We start from the raw sequence: 17,496 nt of genomic DNA, 5'->3' as shown, positions 1-17,496 counted from the left end.
CGCACTTGTTTAAATGGGACGCAAGACGGACTATAGAGGGCCACCCCCTTGCCAGACAACCAAGTGCTGTCCCTGTCCACGGCCAGTGTGAGAAGGACTCTCACTAAAGTCAACCCACACAAAGCTGCTGGACCAGACAATATACCTGGACGCGTGCTCGGAGCCCGTACTGACCAGCTGACTGATGTCCTAGCGGGCATCTTTAACATCTCCCTGAGTCAAGCTGTTGTGCCACAGTGCTTTAAAACCACCACCATCATACCTGTCCCCAGACCTTCCCAAAGCCTAATTACACAATGATTGCCTGAGCCCATTCTTGTTAAATGATGAAAAACTCAAAGGCACGTTTGGGCAGTGGATCTGTGTGAAATCAGCAGCTTGCAAAACTAAATCAAAATGTGTGCTATTGATTCTAAAAATAGAAATCACAATAAAGTTCAACATTTACTAAAACCGCCATTCAGTCATCTGAGAATCTTTACTCATGAAATTATAACGGTTAGATGAATTTATATGCAGTGATTTACTGATCAATGATAAAAGGGGAGATTTATGCAATAACGAAGACTGTCATGAAAAGTATTTGGCATCTGATCTCCTGTAACCTGCGGAGCTAAGCTGTTTTACCAGCTCTGCTCTCTGATTTTTCTTTTTTCTTTTATGAAAAAACACAAGTTGTCAAAGTTATTTGTTTGCAAATGTATTTCAGAAATATCGACATACTTTTTTTAATCAGCAGAAACTTTATGTCAGTAGTGCAAAAACCTGCACTGATCTGACCTCATTTCTTCCTCATCCTGATTCCTGACCTGGGAAGGGAGAGAAATATTTGTTTTTGTTTGTCTTCTTGTTTTATTTAATTCCTTGTGGGATTTGGATCCAACACGTAAAGTATGCATATTATGCACACACACAAACACACATGCAGCTATTACCCATTTCTTGTATTCTTGAATAAAGACATTGATTTGACACATTTAATTAGCGGCCAACTGTTTTTATTGTTCAATTATTAAGAAAAAAGAAAAGGTGGGGGTGGGTGGGATGTAAAGAAGAGCGTAAAGTAAAGGGAGAGAGGAGAGAAAACCCCAACAATCCCCTCTGAGCAAGCACTAGGCGACAGTGGATAGGAAAAACTCCCTTTAAAGGAAGAAACCTATGACAGAACCAGGCTCTAGAGGGGGCAGTCAACTGTCGGGACTGGCTGGGGGGTGACTGTGAAAAGAGGGGAGGGAGATGGGAGAGGTGTTAGTAGTTAAAGGGAGGGGGGAATTAAGCTGGAACAGAGGTGGGGGAAGAAGAGGTGACATTGGCAGTAGTGAAAGAAGGAGTGTTCTTCCTCCAGAAGAAGCGGAAGCGTTTTTTCTTTTTCTCCAGCTGCTTTTCCACAAGCACCTTTTTCTCGAGGATGAGGATTTTCAGCTCCTCGATTGTTTCGGTGTTTTGCTTCTGCAGCTTGTTGCATTTTTTCTCCACTTCTTCTATTTCGGCTTGTTTTTCTTCCAACCTTTCTTTCAGCACTTTAGATGTTGCCTCCTGCTTTTGCAGTTTTTCATTTTCACCTTCCAGCTCAGATGCTTTGAACTTCATTTTGTTGTAAAGTTCTTGCAGGTTTTGGTTTTTCTTCTCAAACTCCTGGAGAAGAAGTTTTTCTTCTCTCTGCTTAATGACCAGCTGTTCTCTCTCTTGAAGCAGGTCTTGATATTTATGCAGTGTCTCATCGAACTTTACCTGCAGCATCCTGTCGTTTCCCTCCATGAGCTGGAGTTGGCACTCCATGTCTCCCTGCTTTCTGTCCAGCTGCTCTTTCTCTTGAAGGATTTCTTTATTTTGTCGCAGAGCTTCATCAAGCTTTCCTTGCAAGCTTTCATTTTGTTGCTTGATGCTCTGAAGATTGGAATCCATTTCTTTTTGTTTGATTTCTTGTTCCCTTTTCTCTTGGAGAAGCTTCTCATTTGCTTGCTCTGTGCGATCAAGCCTTTTTTTGTCTACACTGTACATTAGCTCCATGTCTCGGAGATTGGAGTGCAGCCCTCTCTTCTTCATGCTGTCTTCTTTCTTCTCTTGGAGGAGTTTTCTATTTTGTCGCAGAGCTTCATCAAGCTTTCCTTGCAAGCTTTCATTGTGTTGCTTGATGCTCTGAAGCTTGGAATGCATTTCTTTTTGTTTTAACTCCTGTTGCCTTTTCTCTTGGAGAAGCTTTTCATTTTCTTGCAGTGTGCGATCAAGCCTTTTTTTGTCTGCACTGTACATTAGCTCCATCTCTTGGAGATTGCTCTGCAGCCCTCTCTTCTTCATGCCATCTTGTATCTTTTCTTGGATGACTTTTTTATTTTGTTGCAGAGCTTGATCAAGCTTTCTTTGGAGCTCCTGGTTCTTTTTGTCCATGTCATGGAGATCCTGTTGTTTCTCCTCAATAATAGCTTCCTTTTCTTGAAGCTGGTATGACAACTTTTTTAGTTGAGCGCTCTTTTGCTCATTTTCCTCCATCAAGAACTTAATCTTGTCTGTGTTTCTGAGCGCTTCATCCTCCATTTCTTCCAAACGCTTTTCCTCTAGTTCAACTTGGTCACACCAAGGAAGAGAGGAAAGGGAAGGGTCTAGTGGCTCATCCCAGGGAAGAGCGTAGGGGTCAACTTCTTGTCCCTTTGGATTTGTTTGAGACATGTTGGGTGTGGATACAGTTACAATTGCAAAGGATCCAAATATTTCAAAAGGCTTTTCTGGCGAACGGTTCAATGCTGCAAACACCAATGCTGCGAGAAACGGACTAAAAGTCGTTGCTCTTCACCCCTATTTATGCGTTTTAAGGATCAAAGGATCAAAGGATCAGAATGGTGGTAAGATTCTACATGTGTGTGACGTCATCATTCTGTAAGGCAATGAGGTTGTCACATGATATTTTTGGAGGAGGGCATTTTTCAACTTGGACAAATTATCAGTAAAGTTTCAATCTCTGTTATTTTCCCCAAAAAACGTGTTGTCGCAATAATGTTTTCTACTGTAATTGGTGCCAACAGATGGCGCAGTTTAAAGTCGGCTGTTACTCTGCCCAGGCTGCTACCATAGAAGAAGAATGTAGACCAATAGTACTTTAACGATGTCCGCTGATCGTTTCCGTGTAAATCTTAGCATTGCTTTAGCCGTCAAGCTAAAGGTTTAGCTTCATACTGCCATATTTTCAGAGTAACAAAATATTTAAACGGTCTCAGATCATGGTGAGTATTTGAAAAAAATGTTTATTTAATGTGAAGCCTGTGATGTGGAAAGGTTAGCAAGCGTAATTTTGCTTTTGTGTTATACACGGGTGCTTACATCCGAGTAGCGTTGATCTTTTCTAAGGTCCATGGGTTTATCCAACGAGCAGCTAAGTCACAGTTATATCTGTAATTTTGTGCGCAACGTCTTAATGCAAAAAAAAATCCCAAATCGAAGCAACGAAGCAAAGACTAAACAAAAAAAAAACCACAATGCGTTTTTAAGCTCTCTCTGCGTTCACTGCCTCTGCAAGTGTCAAACTTCCTCGCTTTAGCTGATGCTAACCAACATTAGCGCTTACGGTTCGTATATAAACACAACTGTCAGCCCTTCACTTTTGGTGCCGACAACATTTTGAACATTTTCTACAGTTTGTGAAATGGTCGCCATTGGCATTACATGCCAGTAGTGTTCGCTAATTGACTTTACCGGGGATTATATTTATTACAACGTTACTGCGTGGAAGTGATCATAGTGTATGCTTATAAACGTGAGTGATAGGTGCTATTAGTGCGACTTTACCCTTAATTAGTTTTCCCACCGGAAGTAGAGTTGTTTATGCGACGTGATTGCTAGAGCAGTCCCAAACAATCGATCGCGTTTATTAACAGACCAATTCTCTCCAAACTTTTAGGGTAAGCTAGACTAGAGATATGGTTGCAATAATACGAACAAGAGCGCAACAGCATATTGACAATGGCGAGAACTTTAATATTTACATTGTGTTAGTGCACCCATCGCTCCGCATCCTTAACGCTACATTGATGTCGAGAGTCTCTGACACAGCTGTGCTCTGCAGCACAGACACCCTGCTTATCTGTGATTCGGCCAGACTGGTGTTGAACTCCAAAGACATGCGCGGGGTTAGCTTAGTTGGCTGTTGGTGTGAGTGGTTGTCCGAGTCTCTCTAATAACCCTCCAACAGACTGGCGACCTGTCCAGGGTGTACTTTTGCCCTATGACAGCTGGAATACAACCTGAATAAAATAAGTAGGAGAAAATGAATGATGTTTATGAACTGTAGTTAATGTAGTCAGACAATAAGTTACCGAGCAACAGGCCACAAGTCTTGGTGCAGAATCATACTAAGATTTAAAAAATAAAATGTTGGCACTGGTGTTTGAAACAGTATACTGTCAGTAAGACTGGAGCAACTGCACACAACTGGAAACTAATAACTAGAGTAGTTAAGTAACATTTTGTTACTGCATCCATTTAGCCAGGTATAATTAGCATGTCTACATACATGTCATTTCTAATGTGGTCCTATGTGGTATGTTGTAGGACAGTGAAGTGTCTGACACTGACCATGTACCAGTGCCTGAGAACACTGGTATGGAGGGGGAGAACGCACCTCTTTACTGTATTTGTCGGAAACCAGACATCAACTGCTTCATGATGTAAGTATATATCAGGTTTATATTTGCAGTACGCGCAGTAGGGGTGGACGCTAGCTTCAGCAATGTTATCAGAGATTTTTTTTTTAAATGAAGATCTTCTATTTCGAGAAAACTACCAATAAGGATATATGCACAGATATAGAAAACAATACTGTAACATTTTATTGATGCTTGCAGTTTGGAGGCAGCAGTATTTGCAAGTGTAACTAAATTCCAGGCATTTTCCATCCTTCTTTTCCTATCAGCTTTTTTCTAATTGTCAGTGTGAACCAAGGTGTCAGCAGCAGCATTATAGTGCAAAAGTAGTGACCCAGCATAGATCAAATGTAAGCACAAAAGTAGCCAAGGTAGTGTTTTTCCTGGAAATTTTAAGTGAAAGGATAAAGTAACTGCTTACCACTTTAGTTTAACAATGATTAATGAAATGTAACCGTGTAACTCATCAGCAGTCTGCATAGTATGGTCACATATTAAAACTGAAGAATATGTTGTACTTGTTGTAGTGTTTCATCATGGGTCCAGTTTTTACCCAGGTGCTTAAAGCCCTTCTTTACCCTCATGTAACACCAACAGTAATTTCCAACCACTATTTCCTGTTCCTGTCAGTCAAACAAACAGACGACAAACATCTTCCATAAACAGGAATAATGTCATTTTATCGGATTAGAAAACATCTAATCTAGCGTTGATATTACACTGCTGTTTAGTGTCTGGCTAATCTCAGTGTCACCAAAATATCTGCCCTACATGTCAAACAATGAGAGAACTTGAAACAGTAACATCACCTAGCAGCTTATTTTAAGTAGTGCTAACGTTTTGTTTGCTGGCTAACATTGCTATTATTATAGTCACAGTTAATTGACTTTGAATAGCTTTATTTCAAAAGTAATTTTACAATTTCACAGCCATTTAGCTGTGTTAACTGTACATGCTGTAGGTCATAAGGCGTGCATGGATCATTTTTATAATCAGCCTCTTATCTTTTGTCCACCACAGACTTTGCCATGATAAATTGGTCAGTTGACAACCAGGAGCCGTACACCTTAACCTCAGAGGCCAGGACATCCAGGGGCAGTGTGAACACGCACTTGTTTAAATGGGACGCAAGACGGACTATAGAGGGCCACCCCCTTGCCAGACAACCAAGTGCTGTCCCTGTCCACGGCCAGTGTGAGAAGGACTCTCACTAAAGTCAACCCACACAAAGCTGCTGGACCAGACAATATACCTGGACGCGTGCTCGGAGCCCGTGCTGACCAGCTGACTGATGTCCTAGCGGGCATCTTTAACATCTCCCTGAGTCAAGCTGTTGTGCCACAGTGCTTTAAAACCACCACCATCATACCTGTCCCCAGACCTTCCCAAAGCCTAATTACACAATGATTGCCTGAGCCTATTCTTGTTAAATGATGAAAAACTCAAAGGCACGTTTGGGCAGTGGATCTGTGTGAAATCAGCAGCTTGCAAAACTAAATCAAAATGTGTGCTATTGATTCTAAAAATAGAAATCACAATAAAGTTCAACATTTACTAAAACCGCCATTCAGTCATCTGAGAATCTTTACTCATGAAATTATAACGGTTAGATGAATTTATATGCAGTGATTTACTGATCAATGATAAAAGGGGAGATTTATGCAATAACGAAGACTGTCATGAAAAGTATTTGGCATCTGATCTCCTGTAACCTGCGGAGCTAAGCTGTTTTACCAGCTCTGCTCTCTGATTTTTCTTTTTTCTTTTATGAAAAAACACAAGTTGTCAAAGTTATTTGTTTGCAAATGTATTTCAGAAATATCGACATACTTTTTTTAATCAGCAGAAACTTTATGTCAGTAGTGCAAAAACCTGCACTGATCTGACCTCATTTCTTCCTCATCCTGATTCCTGACCTGGGAAGGGAGAGAAATATTTGTTTTTGTTTGTCTTCTTGTTTTATTTAATTCCTTGTGGGATTTGGATCCAACACGTAAAGTATGCATATTATGCACACACACAAACACACATGCAGCTATTACCCATTTCTTGTATTCTTGAATAAAGACATTGATTTGACACATTTAATTAGCGGCCAACTGTTTTTATTGTTCAATTATTAAGAAAAAAGAAAAGGTGGGGGTGGGTGGGATGTAAAGAAGAGCGTAAAGTAAAGGGAGAGAGGAGAGAAAACCCCAACAATCCCCTCTGAGCAAGCACTAGGCGACAGTGGATAGGAAAAACTCCCTTTAAAGGAAGAAACCTATGACAGAACCAGGCTCTAGAGGGGGCAGTCAACTGTCGGGACTGGCTGGGGGGTGACTGTGAAAAGAGGGGAGGGAGATGGGAGAGGTGTTAGTAGTTAAAGGGAGGGGGGAATTAAGCTGGAACAGAGGTGGGGGAAGAAGAGGTGACATTGGCAGTAGTGAAAGAAGGAGTGTTCTTCCTCCAGAAGAAGCGGAAGCGTTTTTTCTTTTTCTCCAGCTGCTTTTCCACAAGCACCTTTTTCTCGAGGATGAGGATTTTCAGCTCCTCGATTGTTTCGGTGTTTTGCTTCTGCAGCTTGTTGCATTTTTTCTCCACTTCTTCTATTTCGGCTTGTTTTTCTTCCAACCTTTCTTTCAGCACTTTAGATGTTGCCTCCTGCTTTTGCAGTTTTTCATTTTCACCTTCCAGCTCAGATGCTTTGAACTTCATTTTGTTGTAAAGTTCTTGCAGGTTTTGGTTTTTCTTCTCAAACTCCTGGAGAAGAAGTTTTTCTTCTCTCTGCTTAATGACCAGCTGTTCTCTCTCTTGAAGCAGGTCTTGATATTTATGCAGTGTCTCATCGAACTTTACCTGCAGCATCCTGTCGTTTCCCTCCATGAGCTGGAGTTGGCACTCCATGTCTCCCTGCTTTCTGTCCAGCTGCTCTTTCTCTTGAAGGATTTCTTTATTTTGTCGCAGAGCTTCATCAAGCTTTCCTTGCAAGCTTTCATTTTGTTGCTTGATGCTCTGAAGATTGGAATCCATTTCTTTTTGTTTGATTTCTTGTTCCCTTTTCTCTTGGAGAAGCTTCTCATTTGCTTGCTCTGTGCGATCAAGCCTTTTTTTGTCTACACTGTACATTAGCTCCATGTCTCGGAGATTGGAGTGCAGCCCTCTCTTCTTCATGCTGTCTTCTTTCTTCTCTTGGAGGAGTTTTCTATTTTGTCGCAGAGCTTCATCAAGCTTTCCTTGCAAGCTTTCATTGTGTTGCTTGATGCTCTGAAGCTTGGAATGCATTTCTTTTTGTTTTAACTCCTGTTGCCTTTTCTCTTGGAGAAGCTTTTCATTTTCTTGCAGTGTGCGATCAAGCCTTTTTTTGTCTGCACTGTACATTAGCTCCATCTCTTGGAGATTGCTCTGCAGCCCTCTCTTCTTCATGCCATCTTGTATCTTTTCTTGGATGACTTTTTTATTTTGTTGCAGAGCTTGATCAAGCTTTCTTTGGAGCTCCTGGTTCTTTTTGTCCATGTCATGGAGATCCTGTTGTTTCTCCTTAATAATAGCTTCCTTTTCTTGAAGCTGGTATGACAACTTTTTTAGTTGAGCGCTCTTTTGCTCATTTTCCTCCATCAAGAACTTAATCTTGTCTGTGTTTCTGAGCGCTTCATCCTCCATTTCTTCCAAACGCTTTTCCTCTAGTTCAACTTGGTCACACCAAGGAAGAGAGGAAAGGGAAGGGTCTAGTGGCTCATCCCAGGGAAGAGCGTAGGGGTCAACTTCTTGTCCCTTTGGATTTGTTTGAGACATGTTGGGTGTGGATACAGTTACAATTGCAAAGGATCCAAATATTTCAAAAGGCTTTTCTGGCGAACGGTTCAATGCTGCAAACACCAATGCTGCGAGAAACGGACTAAAAGTCGTTGCTCTTCACCCCTATTTATGCGTTTTAAGGATCAAAGGATCAAAGGATCAGAATGGTGGTAAGATTCTACATGTGTGTGACGTCATCATTCTGTAAGGCAATGAGGTTGTCACATGATATTTTTGGAGGAGGGCATTTTTCAACTTGGACAAATTATCAGTAAAGTTTCAATCTCTGTTATTTTCCCCAAAAAACGTGTTGTCGCAATAATGTTTTCTACTGTAATTGGTGCCAACAGATGGCGCAGTTTAAAGTCGGCTGTTACTCTGCCCAGGCTGCTACCATAGAAGAAGAATGTAGACCAATAGTACTTTAACGATGTCCGCTGATCGTTTCCGTGTAAATCTTAGCATTGCTTTAGCCGTCAAGCTGAAGGTTTAGCTTCATACTGCCATATTTTCAGAGTAACAAAATATTTAAACGGTCTCAGATCATGGTGAGTATTTGAAAAAAATGTTTATTTAATGTGAAGCCTGTGATGTGGAAAGGTTAGCAAGCGTAATTTTGCTTTTGTGTTATACACGGGTGCTTACATCCGAGTAGCGTTGATCTTTTCTAAGGTCCATGGGTTTATCCAACGAGCAGCTAAGTCACAGTTATATCTGTAATTTTGTGCGCAACGTCTTAATGCAAAAAAAAAATCCCAAATCGAAGCAACGAAGCAAAGACTAAACAAAAAAAACCCACAATGCGTTTTTAAGCTCTCTCTGCGTTCACTGCCTCTGCAAGTGTCAAACTTCCTCGCTTTAGCTGATGCTAACCAACATTAGCGCTTACGGTTCGTATATAAACACAACTGTCAGCCCTTCACTTTTGGTGCCGACAACATTTTGAACATTTTCTACAGTTTGTGAAATGGTCGCCATTGGCATTACATGCCAGTAGTGTTCGCTAATTGACTTTACCGGGGATTATATTTATTACAACGTTACTGCGTGGAAGTGATCATAGTGTATGCTTATAAACGTGAGTGATGGGTGTTATTAGTGCGACTTTACCCTTAATTAGTTTTCCCACCGGAAGTAGAGTTGTTTATGCGACGTGATTGCTAGAGCAGTCCCAAACAATCGATCGCGTTTATTAACAGACCAATTCTCTCCAAACTTTTAGGGTAAGCTAGACTAGAGATATGGTTGCAATAATACGAACAAGAGCGCAACAGCATATTGACAATGGCGAGAACTTTAATATTTACATTGTGTTAGTGCACCCATCGCTCCGCATCCTTAACGCTACATTGATGTCGAGAGTCTCTGACACAGCTGTGCTCTGCAGCACAGACACCCTGCTTATCTGTGATTCGGCCAGACTGGTGTTGAACTCCAAAGACATGCGCGGGGTTAGCTTAGTTGGCTGTTGGTGTGAGTGGTTGTCCGAGTCTCTCTAATAACCCTCCAACAGACTGGCGACCTGTCCAGGGTGTACTTTTGCCCTATGACAGCTGGAATACAACCTGAATAAAATAAGTAGGAGAAAATGAATGATGTTTATGAACTGTAGTTAATGTAGTCAGACAATAAGTTACCGAGCAACAGGCCACAAGTCTTGGTGCAGAATCATACTAAGATTTAAAAAATAAAATGTTGGCACTGGTGTTTGAAACAGTATACTGTCAGTAAGACTGGAGCAACTGCACACAACTGGAAACTAATAACTAGAGTAGTTAAGTAACATTTTGTTACTGCATCCATTTAGCCAGGTATAATTAGCATGTCTACATACATGTCATTTCTAATGTGGTCCTATGTGGTATGTTGTAGGACAGTGAAGTGTCTGACACTGACCATGTACCAGTGCCTGAGAACACTGGTATGGAGGGGGAGAACGCACCTCTTTACTGTATTTGTCGGAAACCAGACATCAACTGCTTCATGATGTAAGTATATATCAGGTTTATATTTGCAGTACGCGCAGTAGGGGTGGACGCTAGCTTCAGCAATGTTATCAGAGATTTTTTTTTTAAATGAAGATCTTCTATTTCGAGAAAACTACCAATAAGGATATATGCACAGATATAGAAAACAATACTGTAACATTTTATTGATGCTTGCAGTTTGGAGGCAGCAGTATTTGCAAGTGTAACTAAATTCCAGGCATTTTCCATCCTTCTTTTCCTATCAGCTTTTTTCTAATTGTCAGTGTGAACCAAGGTGTCAGCAGCAGCATTATAGTGCAAAAGTAGTGACCCAGCATAGATCAAATGTAAGCACAAAAGTAGCCAAGGTAGTGTTTTTCCTGGAAATTTTAAGTGAAAGGATAAAGTAACTGCTTACCACTTTAGTTTAACAATGATTAATGAAATGTAACCGTGTAACTCATCAGCAGTCTGCATAGTATGGTCACATATTAAAACTGAAGAATATGTTGTACTTGTTGTAGTGTTTCATCATGGGTCCAGTTTTTACCCAGGTGCTTAAAGCCCTTCTTTACCCTCATGTAACACCAACAGTAATTTCCAACCACTATTTCCTGTTCCTGTCAGTCAAACAAACAGACGACAAACATCTTCCATAAACAGGAATAATGTCATTTTATCGGATTAGAAAACATCTAATCTAGCGTTGATATTACACTGCTGTTTAGTGTCTGGCTAATCTCAGTGTCACCAAAATATCTGCCCTACATGTCAAACAATGAGAGAACTTGAAACAGTAACATCACCTAGCAGCTTATTTTAAGTAGTGCTAACGTTTTGTTTGCTGGCTAACATTGCTATTATTATAGTCACAGTTAATTGACTTTGAATAGCTTTATTTCAAAAGTAATTTTACAATTTCACAGCCATTTAGCTGTGTTAACTGTACATGCTGTAGGTCATAAGGCGTGCATGGATCATTTTTATAATCAGCCTCTTATCTTTTGTCCACCACAGACTTTGCCATGATAAATTGGTCAGTTGACAACCAGGAGCCGTACACCTTAACCTCAGAGGCCAGGACATCCAGGGGCAGTGTGAACACGCACTTGTTTAAATGGGACGCAAGACGGACTATAGAGGGCCACCCCCTTGCCAGACAACCAAGTGCTGTCCCTGTCCACGGCCAGTGTGAGAAGGACTCTCACTAAAGTCAACCCACACAAAGCTGCTGGACCAGACAATATACCTGGACGCGTGCTCGGAGCCCGTGCTGACCAGCTGACTGATGTCCTAGCGGGCATCTTTAACATCTCCCTGAGTCAAGCTGTTGTGCCACAGTGCTTTAAAACCACCACCATCATACCTGTCCCCAGACCTTCCCAAAGCCTAATTACACAATGATTGCCTGAGCCTATTCTTGTTAAATGATGAAAAACTCAAAGGCACGTTTGGGCAGTGGATCTGTGTGAAATCAGCAGCTTGCAAAACTAAATCAAAATGTGTGCTATTGATTCTAAAAATAGAAATCACAATAAAGTTCAACATTTACTAAAACCGCCATTCAGTCATCTGAGAATCTTTACTCATGAAATTATAACGGTTAGATGAATTTATATGCAGTGATTTACTGATCAATGATAAAAGGGGAGATTTATGCAATAACGAAGACTGTCATGAAAAGTATTTGGCATCTGATCTCCTGTAACCTGCGGAGCTAAGCTGTTTTACCAGCTCTGCTCTCTGATTTTTCTTTTTTCTTTTATGAAAAAACACAAGTTGTCAAAGTTATTTGTTTGCAAATGTATTTCAGAAATATCGACATACTTTTTTTAATCAGCAGAAACTTTATGTCAGTAGTGCAAAAACCTGCACTGATCTGACCTCATTTCTTCCTCATCCTGATTCCTGACCTGGGAAGGGAGAGAAATATTTGTTTTTGTTTGTCTTCTTGTTTTATTTAATTCCTTGTGGGATTTGGATCCAACACGTAAAGTATGCATATTATGCACACACACAAACACACATGCAGCTATTACCCATTTCTTGTATTCTTGAATAAAGACATTGATTTGACACATTTAATTAGCGGCCAACTGTTTTTATTGTTCAATTATTAAGAAAAAAGAAAAGGTGGGGGTGGGTGGGATGTAAAGAAGAGCGTAAAGTAAAGGGAGAGAGGAGAGAAAACCCCAACAATCCCCTCTGAGCAAGCACTAGGCGACAGTGGATAGGAAAAACTCCCTTTAAAGGAAGAAACCTATGACAGAACCAGGCTCTAGAGGGGGCAGTCAACTGTCGGGACTGGCTGGGGGGTGACTGTGAAAAGAGGGGAGGGAGATGGGAGAGGTGTTAGTAGTTAAAGGGAGGGGGGAATTAAGCTGGAACAGAGGTGGGGGAAGAAGAGGTGACATTGGCAGTAGTGAAAGAAGGAGTGTTCTTCCTCCAGAAGAAGCGGAAGCGTTTTTTCTTTTTCTCCAGCTGCTTTTCCACAAGCACCTTTTTCTCGAGGATGAGGATTTTCAGCTCCTCGATTGTTTCGGTGTTTTGCTTCTGCAGCTTGTTGCATTTTTTCTCCACTTCTTCTATTTCGGCTTGTTTTTCTTCCAACCTTTCTTTCAGCACTTTAGATGTTGCCTCCTGCTTTTGCAGTTTTTCATTTTCACCTTCCAGCTCAGATGCTTTGAACTTCATTTTGTTGTAAAGTTCTTGCAGGTTTTGGTTTTTCTTCTCAAACTCCTGGAGAAGAAGTTTTTCTTCTCTCTGCTTAATGACCAGCTGTTCTCTCTCTTGAAGCAGGTCTTGATATTTATGCAGTGTCTCATCGAACTTTACCTGCAGCATCCTGTCGTTTCCCTCCATGAGCTGGAGTTGGCACTCCATGTCTCCCTGCTTTCTGTCCAGCTGCTCTTTCTCTTGAAGGATTTCTTTATTTTGTCGCAGAGCTTCATCAAGCTTTCCTTGCAAGCTTTCATTTTGTTGCTTGATGCTCTGAAGATTGGAATCCATTTCTTTTTGTTTGATTTCTTGTTCCCTTTTCTCTTGGAGAAGCTTCTCATTTGCTTGCTCTGTGCGATCAAGCCTTTTTTTGTCTACACTGTACATTAGCTCCATGTCTCGGAGATTGGAGTGCAGCCCTCTCTTCTTCATGCTGTCTTCTTTCTTCTCTTGGAGGAGTTTTCTATTTTGTCGCAGAGCTTCATCAAGCTTTCCTTGCAAGCTTTCATTGTGTTGCTTGATGCTCTGAAGCTTGGAATGCATTTCTTTTTGTTTTAACTCCTGTTGCCTTTTCTCTTGGAGAAGCTTTTCATTTTCTTGCAGTGTGCGATCAAGCCTTTTTTTGTCTGCACTGTACATTAGCTCCATCTCTTGGAGATTGCTCTGCAGCCCTCTCTTCTTCATGCCATCTTGTATCTTTTCTTGGATGACTTTTTTATTTTGTTGCAGAGCTTGATCAAGCTTTCTTTGGAGCTCCTGGTTCTTTTTGTCCATGTCATGGAGATCCTGTTGTTTCTCCTTAATAATAGCTTCCTTTTCTTGAAGCTGGTATGACAACTTTTTTAGTTGAGCGCTCTTTTGCTCATTTTCCTCCATCAAGAACTTAATCTTGTCTGTGTTTCTGAGCGCTTCATCCTCCATTTCTTCCAAACGCTTTTCCTCTAGTTCAACTTGGTCACACCAAGGAAGAGAGGAAAGGGAAGGGTCTAGTGGCTCATCCCAGGGAAGAGCGTAGGGGTCAACTTCTTGTCCCTTTGGATTTGTTTGAGACATGTTGGGTGTGGATACAGTTACAATTGCAAAGGATCCAAATATTTCAAAAGGCTTTTCTGGCGAACGGTTCAATGCTGCAAACACCAATGCTGCGAGAAACGGACTAAAAGTCGTTGCTCTTCACCCCTATTTATGCGTTTTAAGGATCAAAGGATCAAAGGATCAGAATGGTGGTAAGATTCTACATGTGTGTGACGTCATCATTCTGTAAGGCAATGAGGTTGTCACATGATATTTTTGGAGGAGGGCATTTTTCAACTTGGACAAATTATCAGTAAAGTTTCAATCTCTGTTATTTTCCCCAAAAAACGTGTTGTCGCAATAATGTTTTCTACTGTAATTGGTGCCAACAGATGGCGCAGTTTAAAGTCGGCTGTTACTCTGCCCAGGCTGCTACCATAGAAGAAGAATGTAGACCAATAGTACTTTAACGATGTCCGCTGATCGTTTCCGTGTAAATCTTAGCATTGCTTTAGCCGTCAAGCTAAAGGTTTAGCTTCATACTGCCATATTTTCAGAGTAACAAAATATTTAAACGGTCTCAGATCATGGTGAGTATTTGAAAAAAATGTTTATTTAATGTGAAGCCTGTGATGTGGAAAGGTTAGCAAGCGTAATTTTGCTTTTGTGTTATACACGGGTGCTTACATCCGAGTAGCGTTGATCTTTTCTAAGGTCCATGGGTTTATCCAACGAGCAGCTAAGTCACAGTTATATCTGTAATTTTGTGCGCAACGTCTTAATGCAAAAAAAAATCCCAAATCGAAGCAACGAAGCAAAGACTAAACAAAAAAAACCCACAATGCGTTTTTAAGCTCTCTCTGCGTTCACTGCCTCTGCAAGTGTCAAACTTCCTCGCTTTAGCTGATGCTAACCAACATTAGCGCTTACGGTTCGTATATAAACACAACTGTCAGCCCTTCACTTTTGGTGCCGACAACATTTTGAACATTTTCTACAGTTTGTGAAATGGTCGCCATTGGCATTACATGCCAGTAGTGTTCGCTAATTGACTTTACCGGGGATTATATTTATTACAACGTTACTGCGTGGAAGTGATCATAGTGTATGCTTATAAACGTGAGTGATAGGTGTTATTAGTGCGACTTTACCCTTAATTAGTTTTCCCACCGGAAGTAGAGTTGTTTATGCGACGTGATTGCTAGAGCAGTCCCAAACAATCGATCGCGTTTATTAACAGACCAATTCTCTCCAAACTTTTAGGGTAAGCTAGACTAGAGATATGGTTGCAATAATACGAACAAGAGCGCAACAGCATATTGACAATGGCGAGAACTTTAATATTTACATTGTGTTAGTGCACCCATCGCTCCGCATCCTTAACGCTACATTGATGTCGAGAGTCTCTGACACAGCTGTGCTCTGCAGCACAGACACCCTGCTTATCTGTGATTCGGCCAGACTGGTGTTGAACTCCAAAGACATGCGCGGGGTTAGCTTAGTTGGCTGTTGGTGTGAGTGGTTGTCCGAGTCTCTCTAATAACCCTCCAACAGACTGGCGACCTGTCCAGGGTGTACTTTTGCCCTATGACAGCTGGAATACAACCTGAATAAAATAAGTAGGAGAAAATGAATGATGTTTATGAACTGTAGTTAATGTAGTCAGACAATAAGTTACCGAGCAACAGGCCACAAGTCTTGGTGCAGAATCATACTAAGATTTAAAAAATAAAATGTTGGCACTGGTGTTTGAAACAGTATACTGTCAGTAAGACTGGAGCAACTGCACACAACTGGAAACTAATAACTAGAGTAGTTAAGTAACATTTTGTTACTGCATCCATTTAGCCAGGTATAATTAGCATGTCTACATACATGTCATTTCTAATGTGGTCCTATGTGGTATGTTGTAGGACAGTGAAGTGTCTGACACTGACCATGTACCAGTGCCTGAGAACACTGGTATGGAGGGGGAGAACGCACCTCTTTACTGTATTTGTCGGAAACCAGACATCAACTGCTTCATGATGTAAGTATATATCAGGTTTATATTTGCAGTACGCGCAGTAGGGGTGGACGCTAGCTTCAGCAATGTTATCAGAGATTTTTTTTTTAAATGAAGATCTTCTATTTCGAGAAAACTACCAATAAGGATATATGCACAGATATAGAAAACAATACTGTAACATTTTATTGATGCTTGCAGTTTGGAGGCAGCAGTATTTGCAAGTGTAACTAAATTCCAGGCATTTTCCATCCTTCTTTTCCTATCAGCTTTTTTCTAATTGTCAGTGTGAACCAAGGTGTCAGCAGCAGCATTATAGTGCAAAAGTAGTGACCCAGCATAGATCAAATGTAAGCACAAAAGTAGCCAAGGTAGTGTTTTTCCTGGAAATTTTAAGTGAAAGGATAAAGTAACTGCTTACCACTTTAGTTTAACAATGATTAATGAAATGTAACCGTGTAACTCATCAGCAGTCTGCATAGTATGGTCACATATTAAAACTGAAGAATATGTTGTACTTGTTGTAGTGTTTCATCATGGGTCCAGTTTTTACCCAGGTGCTTAAAGCCCTTCTTTACCCTCATGTAACACCAACAGTAATTTCCAACCACTATTTCCTGTTCCTGTCAGTCAAACAAACAGACGACAAACATCTTCCATAAACAGGAATAATGTCATTTTATCGGATTAGAAAACATCTAATCTAGCGTTGATATTACACTGCTGTTTAGTGTCTGGCTAATCTCAGTGTCACCAAAATATCTGCCCTACATGTCAAACAATGAGAGAACTTGAAACAGTAACATCACCTAGCAGCTTATTTTAAGTAGTGCTAACGTTTTGTTTGCTGGCTAACATTGCTATTATTATAGTCACAGTTAATTGACTTTGAATAGCTTTATTTCAAAAGTAATTTTACAATTTCACAGCCATTTAGCTGTGTTAACTGTACATGCTGTAGGTCATAAGGCGTGCATGGATCATTTTTATAATCAGCCTCTTATCTTTTGTCCACCACAGACTTTGCCATGATAAATTGGTCAGTTGACAACCAGGAGCCGTACACCTTAACCTCAGAGGCCAGGACATCCAGGGGCAGTGTGAACACGCACTTGTTTAAATGGGACGCAAGACGGACTATAGAGGGCCACCCCCTTGCCAGACAACCAAGTGCTGTCCCTGTCCACGGCCAGTGTGAGAAGGACTCTCACTAAAGTCAACCCACACAAAGCTGCTGGACCAGACAATATACCTGGACGCGTGCTCGGAGCCCGTGCTGACCAGCTGACTGATGTCCTAGCGGGCATCTTTAACATCTCCCTGAGTCAAGCTGTTGTGCCACAGTGCTTTAAAACCACCACCATCATACCTGTCCCCAGAC

General features: G+C 41.0%; 1 protein-coding gene across 1 annotated transcript; it reads right to left on the bottom strand.

Annotated features, from left to right (window-relative positions):
• Nucleotides 1–6,732: 6,732 nt before the first annotated feature.
• LOC146376070 (uncharacterized) lies at nucleotides 6,733–8,925 on the bottom strand. The gene has a single exon (XM_084945545.1). The coding sequence runs from the start codon at nucleotides 8,406–8,408 to the stop codon at nucleotides 7,014–7,016; it is 1,395 nt and encodes a 464-aa protein (XP_084801671.1). The 5' UTR covers nucleotides 8,409–8,925; the 3' UTR covers nucleotides 6,733–7,013.
• Between the last annotated feature and the right edge of the window lie 8,571 nt (nucleotides 8,926–17,496).

Source organism: Perissodus microlepis, chromosome 12 (assembly GCF_051167445.1).
Source record: "Perissodus microlepis isolate ML-2025 ecotype Zambia chromosome 12, ASM5116744v1, whole genome shotgun sequence".
NCBI lineage: Eukaryota > Metazoa > Chordata > Actinopteri > Cichliformes > Cichlidae > Perissodus > Perissodus microlepis.
This window is presented reverse-complemented; position numbering and strand designations above follow the sequence as displayed.